At 43.0% G+C, this 16,951-nt stretch overlaps 1 protein-coding gene across 1 annotated transcript in view; it reads right to left on the bottom strand.

The window, feature by feature from the left end:
- LOC141107389 (connector enhancer of kinase suppressor of ras 2-like) overlaps positions 1 to 16,951 on the bottom strand; it is a gene marked incomplete in the record, with an annotated part of 546,558 nt that overhangs the window by 111,765 nt on the left and 417,842 nt on the right. The window contains 1 exon segment of the mRNA XM_073598089.1: positions 14,206 to 14,455. Coding sequence (XP_073454190.1) covers positions 14,206 to 14,455 — 250 coding nt within the window.

Raw genomic sequence — 16,951 nt, forward strand, 5'->3', positions numbered from 1 at the left:
TAAAGTAGAAAGCGTACTGATGCTGGCAGCACGAGGAATACGCGGAGTTCCTGAGGACTGGATTAAACGTATTCTGGACTTTTTAAAAGGAGCGGCTTCTATTCTGGTTCCCGTTTTCTCTATGGACCATTCTCAGGCGTACCAGAGAACTCCCATATAATGATAGAGAATACAGCAACTCATCCAGCACTCCTCACCGTGATAATGATATCAGTCTGCTGCGGGCAGGAGTGAGCATTTCCTCGGTCCCCTCCCTTCTCCCCTGCGGAGACTCGTCACTGTCACAGATTCTGTCCGGGTTCCTGGATATCGGCCTACACAGGCTTCAGATGTTGGGAGCCGAAGAATAACGCTTCCAGGTATGTATTACCTCTCACAGAGATCCTCCAGTCCTTATGATGCCTTCACCTGCTTTCCTCCCCAGAAGGACAGCACCATACGTGTTCAGCCATCATCCAGCGCCAACTATCACAATCTGGTGTTCACAAATGTCCAGTACAGATCAGCCTCTGCTGCAGCCTCTCACCTCGCTCTTCCACACAGATCAAATATAAAATGTTCCTTGGATGGGAGTCGTTTTAGAGGCTCCGAACACCTTCAGCCCGTAATCTGCACCAGATGCCTGCTAGAGATTACTATGAACAGAAACTGTGACAGAGACCGGACTCAGTCGCCAGAATCATCTGCAGCTCACCCCTCCCCCCAAATTATCAGCTATAGTCAGCTAAAATCAACCGGCACAGAAGGTTGGGGCCCCCAGGGGCCCATATTAATCCTGTGCTGTGGCAATTGTTTATGATACACAGAGCAAACTGAATGTCATCCAGTACCAGAAAACTGTCCTTCAATAGACAACCCACCGTGTGATGTCATAATTCACTCATTAATGTCATCATACAAATCCCAATCTACGACTTCCTGTCTGTGCAAATCATTCGATCAGCACATCAATGGGACCCGATCCAATCAGAACTCTTCACCAACCAGCAACCCAGGCAGGACAGGGTATGGGAGGAGCATTCTTCTCACTGATCACCAATGTAAGGAACATTCTTCTCACTGATCACCAATGTAAGGAACATTCTTCTCACTGATCACCAATGTAAGGAACATTCTTCTCACTGATCACCAATGTAAGGAACATTCTTCTCACTGATCTCCAATGTAAGGAACGTTCTCCTCACTGATCACCAATGTAAGGAACATTCTTCTCACTGATCACCAATCTAAGGGACATTCTTCTCACTGATCACCAATGTAAGGAACGTTCTCCTCACTGATCACCAATGTAAGGAACATTCTTCTCACTGATCACCAATGTAAGGAACATTCTTCTCACTGATCACCAATGTAAGGAACATTCTTCCCACTGATCACCAATGTAAGGAACATTCTTCTCACTGATCACCAATGTAAGGGACATTCTTCTCACTGATCACCAATGTAAGGAACATTCTTCTCACTGATCACCGATGTAAGGAACATTCTTCTCACTGATCACCGATGTAAGGAACATTCTTCTCACTGATCACCGATGTAAAGAACATTCTTCTCACTGATCACCAATGTAAGGAACATTCTTCTCACTGATCACCAATGTAAGGAACATTCTTCCCACTGATCACCAATGTAAGGAACATTCTTCTCACTGATCACCAATGTAAGGGACATTCTTCTCACTGATCACCGATGTAAGGAACATTCTTCTCACTGATCACCAATGTAAGGAACATTCTTCTCACTGATCACCGATGTAAGGAACATTCTTCTCACTGATCACCGATGTAAGGAACATTCTTCCCACTGATCACCAATGTAAGGAACATTCTTCCCCATGATCACCAATGTAAGGAACATTCTTCTCACTGATCACCAATGTAAGGAACATTCTTCTCACTGATCACCAATGTAAGGAACATTCTTCTCACTGATCACCAATGTAAGGAACATTCTTCTCACTGATCACCAATGTAAGGAACATTCTTCTCACTGATCACCAATGTAAGGAACATTCTTCTCACTGATCACCAATGTAAGGAACATTCTTCTCACTGATCACCAATGTAAGGAACATTCTTCTCACTGATCACCAATGTAAGGGACATTCTTCTCACTGATCACCAATGTAAGGAGCATTCTTCCCACTGATCACCAATGTAAGGAACATTCTTCTCACTGATCACCAATGTAAGGAACATTCTTCTCACTGATCACCAATGTAAGGAACATTCTTCTCACTGATCACCAATGTAAGAAACATTCTTCTCACTGATCACCAATGTAAGGAACATTCTTCACACTGATCACCAATGTAAGGAACATTCTTCTCACTGATCACCAATGTAAGGAACATTCTTCTCACTGATCACCAATGTAAGAAACATTCTTCTCACTGATCACCAATGTAAGGAACATTCTTCTCACTGATCACCAATGTAAGGAGCATTCTTCTCACTGATCACCAATGTAAGGAACATTCTTCTCACTGATCACCAATGTAAGGAACATTCTTCTCACTGATCACCAATGTAAGGGACATTCTTCTCACTGATCACCAATGTAAGGAGCATTCTTCTCACTGATCACCAATGTAAGGAACATTCTTCACACTGATCACCAATGTAAGGAACATTCTTCTCACTGACCACCAATGTAAGGAACATTCTTCCCACTGATCACCAATGTAAGGAACATTCTTCTCACTGATCACCAATGTAAGGAACATTCTTCTCACTGATCACCAATGTAAGGAACATTCTTCACACTGATCACCAATGTAAGGAACATTCTTCCCACTGATCACCAATGTAAGGAACATTCTTCCCACTGATCACCAATGTATGAAACAGTCCCTTTGGTACTGCAATTTGAGGCTAACCATCATGAGACTATCGGTTTTCAGTTGATTACGTCACCCAAATTTCCTGTAATCCCGGGAATTCCTTGGTTTTCCACCCATAATCCCTCCATCAACTGGGAAGCACAGGTTATAAACTTTACATCTCCCCCATTGGAATGGAATTCTGTAGAGAACCTTGTCAAACAAGTTCTTTCTCGGTCAAGGAATCACAGGTGGATGTTGTTACTATGCAGTCATATGACAACCTGCCTTCACAATATCATGAGTTCCTGGATGTCTGTGATAAGAATGCCGATCAGTTACCTCCTCATCGCCCATGATTGTCCCACTGAACTGCTCCCAGGGGCTGAAATACATTTTGGTCGCCTTTTCAATATTTAAGAACCTGAATTAAAGGTTCCCAGGGAATGGACTGATGAGAATTTAGAGAAGGGCTTCATTAGACCCTCAACGTCTCCTGCAGGGGCAGCCCTGTTCTTTGTTGCAAAGAAAGATTCCACCTTTGCGTCCATGCATTGACTACAGGGACTTGAATAAAATCACCATTAAAAACCGCTATCCACTTCCTTTAATCTCTGAAATGTTGGAAAGACTCCGCTCTGCCAAAGTCTTCACAAAATTAGACTTACGGGGGGCATATAACCTCATCCGCATGCGTCAAGGAGACGAATGGAAAACTGCCTTTAGAACCAGATATGGCCATTTTGAGTCCCTGGTTATGGCCTCTGCAATACCCCTGCCACATTCCAACACTTCATCAATGATGCTTTTCGAGACCTATTGGACCAGTTTGTGATTGCTTATCTGGATGATATTCTCATCTTTTCTAATAACCCGGAGGAACATCGCAAACATTTTTGCACTGTCTTTGAAAGGCTAAGGAAGAACCAACTTTATATTAAAGAGGAGAAATGTGAGTTTGAACGAACCCAGATGCAGTTCTTGGGATATATTATTTCTCCTAAAGGAGTAAGCATGGATCCTGAGAAGATCAAAGCAGTGGTGGATTGGCCTGCCCCTAGATATGCTAACGAGATACAACGATTTGTTGGTTTTGCCAACTTCTACAGAAAATTCATGAGAAACTTCTCTAAAGTGATAGCATCAATTACACAGCTGACAAAGAAAGGGATGCCCTTTGTGCGGTCACCTGACGCACAGACCGCTTTTTTTAAGCTAAAGACTCTTTTCACTTCTGCACCAATATTGGTACATCCCGAAGTTCCGTTTATAGTGGAAGTGGATGCCTCAGGCTCTGCTGTGGGAGCGATCCTTTCTCAGCGAAAAGGAGAAAAGATGCAGCATCATCCTTGTGCGTATTTCTCTCGCTTAATGTCATCAGCCAAAAGAAATTATGACATCGGGAATAAGGAGTTACTGGTGATTAAGGAAGCCTTTTCTGAATTAAGACATCTTCTGGAAGGGGCCAAGCATCCAGTAACTGTTCTTACTGATCATAAAAATCTAAAATGAATTTGTTCTGCCAAGAGGATGTCTTCTAGACAAGCACGTTGGTCACTGTTCTTTTCCAGGTTTAATTTTATCACCTCTGGGTCAAGGAATGGTAAGGCTGATGCATTATCAAGGATGTTGACTGAACCACGCCAGGAAGGCAACCCTGAACGTACTATCCTGCCTCAAAAGAACTTCATAGGGGCCACGGGTTTCAAGACATTCTTCAATCTCTTAAAAGAGGGGTATGAAAATGACCCTATTCTCAATCGTCCGCCTACGGAAATTAACCTTGTTTCAAGAACGGCTTTTAGACTCGTGCACATAGTCTCTTTGTACCTAAATCTGCTCGGATTGAAGCCCTCAGGTTGGTTCATGACTCAAAACTTGCTGGGCATTTTGGGATTTCCAGAACAGAAGAGCTCTTGTCACGTTCCTTTTGGTGGCCCAGCTACAAGAAAGATGTCAAATACTATGTGGCCTCATGCCTGACCTGTGCATGCAGTAAAGTAAGACTCCCCGAGCTTCTCCTTTGGGGTTGCTCCAGCTACTCCCTGTTCCATCAAGACCATGGGGCTAAATTTCTATGGACTTTGTGGTAGATTTACCTCCCTCAAAAGAAATGACCACCATCTTGGTCATTGCTGACGTCTCACTAAGATGGCTCATTTTATACCTGTTAAGTGGGTACCTTCAGCTGAACAAACTGCTGAGTTAATGGTTCGAGAAGTATTTAAACTACATGGAATTCCTGACGATGTGGTGCTTGGCAGAGGAGTACAGTTTACTTCAAATGTTTTGGAAAAACTTTTGCTCAGCCTTAGGTGTAACAGTTAATCTGTCTTCTGCTTTTCATCCCCAGTCTAATGGTCAGACCGAGAGGACCAATCAGACCTTGGAGCAGTACCTTTGATGTTTTGTCAGTTATCTTCAGGATGACTGGGTGGATTATCTTTCTACAGCAGAGTTTGCATATAACAAATATAAACATACCTCCACTTCTCAGTCCGTTTTATTTAAAATAAGAGTATCATCCAGTTTTTATTCCTGGTCTCAACTCCAATTCCTTCTGTTAACAACAGATTAACTACTCTGCAGGAGATTCAGGAGAAATTGATCAAAACTTTGAGGGAGGCTCAGGAATGTTACATGAAGGCTGCTGATAGACATCGCAGATCACTTCCTACCTTTCATGTGGGTGACAAAGTTTGGTTATCAACCAAAAATGTGAAGGTCCATGTTCCGTCTGCAAAGCTGGGCCAGAAGTTTGTAGGACCATTCAAGATTTCTGCTCAAATCAATCCGGTTCCCTTTTCATTTAAAATTTCCTGATAGTATGAAAATTCACCCTGTTTTTCACATATCACTACTTTCACATATCACTATTAAACCATTTAATGAAAATCCCTTTTCTGGAAGAATTCTTCCACCTCCTCCACCTGTTGAGGTATGGAGTGAAGTATAATTTGTGGTGAAGAAAATTCTTGATTCCAGGATCTTTAGAAACACGCTACAATATCTGGTCCAGTGGGAAGGATATGAGCCAGAAGAAAATTCTTGGGAGCCTGAGGAGAATATTCATGCCCCTAGATTAACAAGAAAATTCCACCAAAGGTTTCTTCACAAACCCAGCCCTAAGACTTCTGGAGGACACAAGGACCTGGGCTCAAACCTGGGACCTCTTCTGTGTCCAACGTGGACTCTTCCCACTGAGGTATCTGGGATGCTGGACAGCTCCCTGCCTGATCTATTGGACAATCCTGCCTTGTGTCTTGATTGCTGTTGAACCTTGAACTCCTTGCTCCTCCCATGAACTTCCTATATAAGCCTTGTCTCAGCACTTCCTCTTTGCCAGGTTATTGTGACTTCTTAGCCAGTGCCTTGCTCTTGTCTTCCCTGCTGCCGTGTCTATTTTGCTACCACTCGTGTTGGACCCATGGCTTATTCCTTGACTTCTCTACTGCCTGATCCCAACCTGCAACTTCTCGTTACCGACCTTTTGGCTTGTTTACTGACCACGCTGCTGTTTGATCCTTATGTGCTCATCCGCTACTGGGCCCCGGCTTGGTCACACCCATGTGGAGTAAACCTGAGGAGTGCGACCTGGTACTAACATGCAGCTAAATCCATCTCCACCATCAGGAGCTCTGGTGAACACCGGTTAGTACTTAGACTCCGCATCTCAGGTGAGCCTGTGTCATCTGCGAGGGTGACTGCCCATGAACCTATCCTGCTGGTCGGTGGTAGTCCTGCAACTGGTCTTCAAGCCTGATACCTGATCGTGACACACTGATCACCAATGTAAGGGACATTCTTCCCACTGATCACCAATGTAAGGGACATTCTTCTCACTGATCACCAATGTAAGGGACATTCTTCCCACTGATCACCAATGTAAGGGACATTCTTCTCACTGATCACCAATGTAAGGGACATTCTTCCCACTGATCACCAATGTAAGGGACATTCTTCTCACTGATCACCAATGTAAGGAACATTCTTCCCACTGATCACCGATGTAAGGAACATTCTTCTCACTGATCACCGATGTAAGGAACATTCTTCTCACTGATCACCGATGTAAGGAACATTCTTCTCACTGATCACCGATGTAAGGAACATTCTTCTCACTGATCACCGATGTAAAGAACATTCTTCTCACTGATCACCAATGTAAGGAACATTCTTCTCACTGATCACCAATGTAAGGAACATTCTTCCCACTGATCACCAATGTAAGGGACATTCTTCTCTCTGATCACCAATGTAAGGAACATTCTTCTCTCTGATCACCAATGTAAGGAACATTCTTCTCACTGATCACCAATGTAAGGGACATTCTTCTCACTGATCACCGATGTAAGGAACATTCTTCTCACTGATCACCGATGTAAGGAACATTCTTCTCACTGATCACCGATGTAAGGAACATTCTTCCCACTGATCACCAATGTAAGGAACATTCTTCTCACTGATCACCAATGTAAGGAACATTCTTCTCACTGATCACCAATGTAAGGAACATTCTTCTCACTGATCACCAATGTAAGGAACATTCTTCTCACTGATCACCAATGTAAGGAACATTCTTCTCACTGATCACCAATGTAAGGAACATTCTTCTCACTGATCACCAATGTAAGGAACATTCTTCTCACTGATCACCAATGTAAGGGACATTCTTCTCACTGATCACCAATGTAAGGAGCATTCTTCCCACTGATCACCAATGTAAGGAACATTCTTCTCACTGATCACCAATGTAAGGGCCATTCTTCCCACTGATCACCAATGTAAGGAACATTCTTCTCACTGATCACCAATGTAAGGAACATTCTTCTCACTGATCACCAATGTAAGGAACATTCTTCTCACTGATCACCAATGTAAGAAACATTCTTCTCACTGATCACCAATGTAAGGAACATTCTTCACACTGATCACCAATGTAAGGAACATTCTTCTCACTGATCACCAATGTAAGGAACATTCTTCTCACTGATCACCAATGTAAGAAACATTCTTCTCACTGATCACCAATGTAAGGAACATTCTTCTCACTGATCACCAATGTAAGGAGCATTCTTCTCACTGATCACCAATGTAAGGAACATTCTTCTCACTGATCACCAATGTAAGGAACATTCTTCTCACTGATCACCAATGTAAGGAACATTCTTCACACTGATCACCAATGTAAGGAACATTCTTCTCACTGATCACCAATGTAAGGAACATTCTTCACACTGATCACCAATGTAAGGAACATTCTTCTCACTGACCACCAATGTAAGGAACATTCTTCCCACTGATCACCAATGTAAGGAACATTCTTCTCACTGATCACCAATGTAAGGAACATTCTTCTCACTGATCACCAATGTAAGGAACATTCTTCACACTGATCACCAATGTAAGGAACATTCTTCCCACTGATCACCAATGTAAGGAACATTCTTCCCACTGATCACCAATGTATGAAACAGTCCCTTTGGTACTGCAATTTGAGGCTAACCATCATGAGACTATCGGTTTTCAGTTGATTACGTCACCCAAATTTCCTGTAATCCCGGGAATTCCTTGGTTTTCCACCCATAATCCCTCCATCAACTGGGAAGCACAGGTTATAAACTTTACATCTCCCCCATTGGAATGGAATTCTGTAGAGAACCTTGTCAAACAAGTTCTTTCTCGGTCAAGGAATCACAGGTGGATGTTGTTACTATGCAGTCATATGACAACCTGCCTTCACAATATCATGAGTTCCTGGATGTCTGTGATAAGAATGCCGATCAGTTACCTCCTCATCGCCCATGATTGTCCCACTGAACTGCTCCCAGGGGCTGAAATACATTTTGGTCGCCTTTTCAATATTTAAGAACCTGAATTAAAGGTTCCCAGGGAATGGACTGATGAGAATTTAGAGAAGGGCTTCATTAGACCCTCAACGTCTCCTGCAGGGGCAGCCCTGTTCTTTGTTGCAAAGAAAGATTCCACCTTTGCGTCCATGCATTGACTACAGGGACTTGAATAAAATCACCATTAAAAACCGCTATCCACTTCCTTTAATCTCTGAAATGTTGGAAAGACTCCGCTCTGCCAAAGTCTTCACAAAACTAGACTTACGGGGGGCATATAACCTCATCCGCATGCGTCAAGGAGACGAATGGAAAACTGCCTTTAGAACCAGATATGGCCATTTTGAGTCCCTGGTTATGGCCTCTGCAATACCCCTGCCACATTCCAACACTTCATCAATGATGCTTTTCGAGACCTATTGGACCAGTTTGTGATTGCTTATCTGGATGATATTCTCATCTTTTCTAATAACCCGGAGGAACATCGCAAACATGTTTGCACTGTCTTTGAAAGGCTAAGGAAGAACCAACTTTATATTAAAGAGGAGAAATGTGAGTTTGAACGAACCCAGATGCAGTTCTTGGGATATATTATTTCTCCTAAAGGAGTAAGCATGGATCCTGAGAAGATCAAAGCAGTGGTGGATTGGCCTGCCCCTAGATATGCTAACGAGATACAACGATTTGTTGGTTTTGCCAACTTCTACAGAAAATTCATGAGAAACTTCTCTAAAGTGATAGCATCAATTACACAGCTGACAAAGAAAGGGATGCCCTTTGTGCGGTCACCTGACGCACAGACCGCTTTTTTTAAGCTAAAGACTCTTTTCACTTCTGCACCAATATTGGTACATCCCGAAGTTCCGTTTATAGTGGAAGTGGATGCCTCAGGCTCTGCTGTGGGAGCGATCCTTTCTCAGCGAAAAGGAGAAAAGATGCAGCATCATCCTTGTGCGTATTTCTCTCGCTTAATGTCATCAGCCAAAAGAAATTATGACATCGGGAATAAGGAGTTACTGGTGATTAAGGAAGCCTTTTCTGAATTAAGACATCTTCTGGAAGGGGCCAAGCATCCAGTAACTGTTCTTACTGATCATAAAAATCTAAAATGAATTTGTTCTGCCAAGAGGATGTCTTCTAGACAAGCACGTTGGTCACTGTTCTTTTCCAGGTTTAATTTTATCACCTCTGGGTCAAGGAATGGTAAGGCTGATGCATTATCAAGGATGTTGACTGAACCACGCCAGGAAGGCAACCCTGAACGTACTATCCTGCCTCAAAAGAACTTCATAGGGGCCACGGGTTTCAAGACATTCTTCAATCTCTTAAAAGAGGGGTATGAAAATGACCCTATTCTCAATCGTCCGCCTACGGAAATTAACCTTGTTTCAAGAACGGCTTTTAGACTCGTGCACATAGTCTCTTTGTACCTAAATCTGCTCGGATTGAAGCCCTCAGGTTGGTTCATGACTCAAAACTTGCTGGGCATTTTGGGATTTCCAGAACAGAAGAGCTCTTGTCACGTTCCTTTTGGTGGCCCAGCTACAAGAAAGATGTCAAATACTATGTGGCCTCATGCCTGACCTGTGCATGCAGTAAAGTAAGACTCCCCGAGCTTCTCCTTTGGGGTTGCTCCAGCTACTCCCTGTTCCATCAAGACCATGGGGCTAAATTTCTATGGACTTTGTGGTAGATTTACCTCCCTCAAAAGAAATGACCACCATCTTGGTCATTGCTGACCGTCTCACTAAGATGGCTCATTTTATACCTGTTAAGTGGGTACCTTCAGCTGAACAAACTGCTGAGTTAATGGTTCGAGAAGTATTTAAACTACATGGAATTCCTGACGATGTGGTGCTTGGCAGAGGAGTACAGTTTACTTCAAATGTTTTGGAAAAACTTTTGCTCAGCCTTAGGTGTAACAGTTAATCTGTCTTCTGCTTTTCATCCCCAGTCTAATGGTCAGACCGAGAGGACCAATCAGACCTTGGAGCAGTACCTTTGATGTTTTGTCAGTTATCTTCAGGATGACTGGGTGGATTATCTTTCTACAGCAGAGTTTGCATATAACAAATATAAACATACCTCCACTTCTCAGTCCGTTTTATTTAAAATAAGAGTATCATCCAGTTTTTATTCCTGGTCTCAACTCCAATTCCTTCTGTTAACAACAGATTAACTACTCTGCAGGAGATTCAGGAGAAATTGATCAAAACTTTGAGGGAGGCTCAGGAATGTTACATGAAGGCTGCTGATAGACATCGCAGATCACTTCCTACCTTTCATGTGGGTGACAAAGTTTGGTTATCAACCAAAAATGTGAAGGTCCATGTTCCGTCTGCAAAGCTGGGCCAGAAGTTTGTAGGACCATTCAAGATTTCTGCTCAAATCAATCCGGTTCCCTTTTCATTTAAAATTTCCTGATAGTATGAAAATTCACCCTGTTTTTCACATATCACTACTTTCACATATCACTATTAAACCATTTAATGAAAATCCCTTTTCTGGAAGAATTCTTCCACCTCCTCCACCTGTTGAGGTATGGAGTGAAGTATAATTTGTGGTGAAGAAAATTCTTGATTCCAGGATCTTTAGAAACACGCTACAATATCTGGTCCAGTGGGAAGGATATGAGCCAGAAGAAAATTCTTGGGAGCCTGAGGAGAATATTCATGCCCCTAGATTAACAAGAAAATTCCACCAAAGGTTTCTTCACAAACCCAGCCCTAAGACTTCTGGAGGACACAAGGACCTGGGCTCAAACCTGGGACCTCTTCTGTGTCCAACGTGGACTCTTCCCACTGAGGTATCTGGGATGCTGGACAGCCCCCTGCCTGATCTATTGGACAATCCTGCCTTGTGTCTTGATTGCTGTTGAACCTTGAACTCCTTGCTCCTCCCATGAACTTCCTATATAAGCCTTGTCTCAGCACTTCCTCTTTGCCAGGTTATTGTGACTTCTTAGCCAGTGCCTTGCTCTTGTCTTCCCTGCTGCCGTGTCTATTTTGCTACCACTCGTGTTGGACCCATGGCTTATTCCTTGACTTCTCTACTGCCTGATCCCAACCTGCAACTTCTCGTTACCGACCTTTTGGCTTGTTTACTGACCACGCTGCTGTTTGATCCTTATGTGCTCATCCGCTACTGGGCCCCGGCTTGGTCACACCCATGTGGAGTAAACCTGAGGAGTGCGACCTGGTACTAACATGCAGCTAAATCCATCTCCACCATCAGGAGCTCTGGTGAACACCGGTTAGTACTTAGACTCCGCATCTCAGGTGAGCCTGTGTCATCTGCGAGGGTGACTGCCCATGAACCTATCCTGCTGGTCGGTGGTAGTCCTGCAACTGGTCTTCAAGCCTGATACCTGATCGTGACACACTGATCACCAATGTAAGGGACATTCTTCCCACTGATCACCAATGTAAGGGACATTCTTCTCACTGATCACCAATGTAAGGGACATTCTTCCCACTGATCACCAATGTAAGGGACATTCTTCTCACTGATCACCAATGTAAGGGACATTCTTCCCACTGATCACCAATGTAAGGGACATTCTTCTCACTGATCACCAATGTAAGGAACATTCTTCCCACTGATCACCGATGTAAGGAACATTCTTCTCACTGATCACCGATGTAAGGAACATTCTTCTCACTGATCACCAATGTAAGGAACATTCTTCTCACTGATCACCGATGTAAGGAACATTCTTCTCACTGATCACCAATGTAAGGAACATCCTTCCCACTGATCACCAATGTAAGGAACATTCTTCTCACTGATCACCAATGTAAGGAACATTCTTCCCACTGATCACTAATGTAAGGAACATCCTTCTCACTGATCACCAATGTAAGGAACATTCTTCTCACTGATCACCAATGTAAGGAACATTCTTCCCACTGATCACTAATGTAAGGAACATCCTTCCCACTGATCACCAATGTAAGGAACATTCTTCTCACTGATCACCAATGTAAGGAACATTCTTCTCACTGATCACCAATGTAAGGGACATTCTTCTCACTGATCACCAATGTAAGGAACATTCTTCTCACTGATCACCAATGTAAGGAACATTCTTCTCACTGATCACCAATGTAAGGAACATTCTTCTCACTGATCACCAATGTAAGGAACATTCTTCTCACTGATCACCAATGTAAGGAACATTCTTCCCACTGATCACTAATGTAAGGAACATTCTTCCCACTGATCACCAATGTAAGGAACATTCTTCTCACTGATCACCAATGTAAGGGACATTCTTCTCACTGACCACCAATGTAAGGAACATTCTTCTCACTGATCACCAATGTAAGGAACATTCTTCTCACTGATCACCAATGTAAGGAACATTCTTCTCACTGATCACCAATGTAAGGAACATTCTTCTCACTGATCACCAATGTAAGGAACATTCTTCCCACTGACCACCAATGTAAGGAACATTCTTCTCACTGATCACCAATGTAAGGAACATTCTTCTCACTGACCACCAATGTAAGGGACATTCTTCTCACTGATCACCAATGTAAGGAACATTCTTCTCACTGATCACCAATGTAAGGAACATTCTTCTCACTGATCACCAATGTAAGGAACATTCTTCCCACTGATCACCAATGTAAGGAACATTCTTCTCACTGATCACCAATGTAAGGAACATTCTTCTCACTGATCACCAATGTAAGGAACATTCTTCTCACTGATCACCAATGTAAGGAACATTCTTCCCACTGATCACCAATGTAAGGGACATTCTTCTCACTGATCACCAATGTAAGGAACATTCTTCTCACTGATCACCAATGTAAGGAACATTCTTCTCACTGATCACCAATGTAAGGAACATTCTTCTCACTGATCACCAATGTAAGGAACATTCTTCTCACTGATCACCAATGTAAGGAACATTCTTCTCACTGATCACCAATGTAAGGAACATTCTTCTCACTGATCACCAATGTAAGGGACATTCTTCTCACTGATCACCAATGTAAGGAACATTCTTCTCACTGATCACCAATGTAAGGAACATTCTTCCCACTGATCACCAATGTAAGGAACATTCTTCTCACTGATCACCAATGTAATTATAATAATAAAAAAGTAATTGTAAAATTAATAATGAACATAATAAAGTAATTCTAAGTACACGGGTCCAGCAAAGGTACTTCTTGCACGAGGCTTGTCCCCTTTATGACAAGAGTTGAGATCAAGCAAAAAAGATAAAAAAGGAGATGCTCAAAAAAAATAAAAATAAACAAAGGTGTCCTGTGGCCACCAGATGTGATAAGAAGACATGTTTTTGGTATGTGTGTCTGATGTGATCTCAGCTACAACCCCCCAAATCAGACTTCTATGTAGTGCCTTGAAAATCCCCTTTTCCGGGTCGTCTTTCTCTGAGTACATATCGCTAGTTGAGATGCCGGCATAGTGAGGGTACATATATTGATGGCAATGTGGGTGCTCAGATGGTACAGATGGGGGAAGGGAGGGTGAGAAATGTGAAATGTTGGTACTCACATGGTAGAGGGGTACGGTGTTGCTGTCCGCCATCGAGAAGGTCATGGCGTCCTGCTGGGCCGGGTCCAGCCGCCCGCTGGAGGTTAACATGGAAGGGCTGATGGGGTAACTGGGACTGCCCGGGTTCTTGCTTTTTTTCCTGGACCTCCGGCCCGTGTCCTTCTTGTTGTCTTTCTGGGTTAGCGGCTCCTCTTGGATCACCAGGATCTTATCATCGCTCAGATAGCGCAGGAGCGAATTCTCAGAGTCAGTGGAAGGAAAAGGGAGAGAGAGAAGAGAAGATAAAGTACGATGTGTGGCCATATAATCCTCTGCACACCGACTGCACCGCGCCACCAGAAACAAGAACATTGACACTTACGTCACCTTCCCCTCTACCCACAGACAGCAAAGAGACTGAGAACTAAGTGACTGAGAGCAAAGTGACTGAGAGCAAAGTGACTGAGAGCAAAGAGACTGAGAGCAAAGTGACTGAGAGCAAAGAGACTGAGAACTAAGTGACTGAGAGCAAAGTGACTGAGAGCAAAGAGACTGAGAGCAAAGAGACTGAGAGCAAAGTGACTGAGAACTAAGTGACTGAGAACTAAGTGACTGAGAGCAAGGTGACTGAGAGCAAAGTGACTGAGAGCAAAGTGACTGAGAGCAAAGTGACTGAGAACTAAGTGACTGAGAGCAAAGTGACTGAGAGCAAAGTGACTGAGAACTAAGTGACTGAGAACTAAGTGACTGAGAGAAAAGTGACTGAGAACTAAGTGACTGAAAACAAAGTGACTGAGAGCAAAGTGACTGAGAACTCACATACCCAGTTTAGATGTATGGCCATCTACTTTATAACTCTGTAACACAAGTGATGTAATGTATGCAAAGTAACCTACAATAGTAACAATCATTTTATATATATATAATTAATCAACTGACTAGCCGCATGCTAACAGTGGGGGGAAAATGCTGATTTTCTCCCCTGCAGGTTGTGTAGATTTGCCCCCTTACAAAGAAATGAAGGGTCTATCATTTTTATCATAGGTGTATTTTATATGATAGAGACAGAATAGCAACCAAAAATCCAGAAAAAAACACAATACAAATGTTATAAATGGAGTTGCAGTTCAGTGAATAAAATAAGTATTTGATCCCCAAGCAAAACATGACTTAGCAGTTGGTGGAGAAACCCTTGTTGGTGATCACAGAGGTCAGACGTTTCTTGTAGTTGGTGATCAGGTTTGCACACATCTCAGGAGGGATTTTGGTCCACTCTTCTTTACAGATCTTCTCTAAATCCTTAAGGTCTCTTGGCAACTCGAAGTCTCAGCTCCCTTCATACATTTTCTATAGGATTAAGGTCTGGAGACTGGCTAGGCCACTCCATGACCTTAATGTGCTTCTTCTTGAGGCTCTCCTTTGTTGCCTTGGTGGTATGTTTTGGGTCATTGTCATGCTGGAAGACCCATCCATGACCCATCTTCAGTGTTGAGGGAAGAAGGTTCTCATCCAAGATTTTACAATACATGGCCCCGTCCATTGGCCCCTCAATGCGGCAAAGTTGACCTGTACCTTTATCAGAGAAACAGCCCCAAATCATCATGTTTCCACCTCCGTGTGACTGTAGGGATGATGTGACTGTAGGGATGGTGTTCTTAGGCTCATAGTCAGCATTTTTCTTCCTCCAAACACGTTGAGTCGAGTTGATGCCAAAAAACTCAATTTTGGTGTCATCTGACCACAGAACTTTCTCCCAATCCTTCTCTGAATCATTTAGATGTTCATTGGTAGACTTCAGACGTTCCTGTACATGTGTCTTCCTGAGGAGGGTGACCTTGTGGGTGCTGTAGGATTGCTTGGATGGTTTGTTTGGTGACTGTGGTCCCAACTGCCTTGAGATCCTTCACAAGCTCCTCCCGTGTAGTTCTGGGCTGATCCCTCACTTTCCTCATGACCATCCTCACCCCATGAGGAGAAATCTTGCATGGAGCTCCACACTGAGGACAATTGATGGTTATTTTGTATTTCTTCCATTTGTGAATAATCACTCCAACAGTTGTCTCCTTCTCACCAAGCTTCTTGCTGATGGTCTTGTAGCCCATTCCAGCCTTGTGCAGGTCTACAATATTCTCCCTGACGTCCTCTGACAGATCTTTGGTCTTCCCCATGATGGTGAGGATTGGATGGAAGAGATTCTGTGGACAGGTGTCTTTTATACACAGGAGAACCTTCTTACATTGACAGGACTAATCTGTGTACCACATGAGCACCTACTGTAGCCAGTCTGTGTATACTCCATATATACCCCCCCATATATACTATATACACTCTCTATATACTCCATATATATATACCACATGAGCACCTACTGTAGCCAGTCTGTGGGGGGCAGAATTATTGTTGGTTGGTAGGGGGATCAAATACTTATTTTACTCACTGAACTGCAACTCCATTTATAACATTTGTATTGTGTGTTTTTTCTGGATTTTTGGTTGATATTCTGTCTCTATCATATAAAATACACCTATGATAAAAATTATAGACCCTTCATTTCTATGTAAGTGGCCAAACTTACACAATCTGCAGGGGAGACGATCGTTATTCTCCCCCATATAATCAACTGACATGTAAATCAAGAAAACTAGAATAGTTACAATATATATATATATGTGTATATACTGTATATAACTAATAACCAACCTCATATACTGCCGCGTCATGCAACTTGAGAGTTCAAAGTCGCACCCCATTAACTGCAATGGAACTG

This window comes from Aquarana catesbeiana, linkage group LG09, assembly GCF_042186555.1.
Source record: "Aquarana catesbeiana isolate 2022-GZ linkage group LG09, ASM4218655v1, whole genome shotgun sequence".
In the NCBI taxonomy this organism is placed as follows: domain Eukaryota; kingdom Metazoa; phylum Chordata; class Amphibia; order Anura; family Ranidae; genus Aquarana; species Aquarana catesbeiana.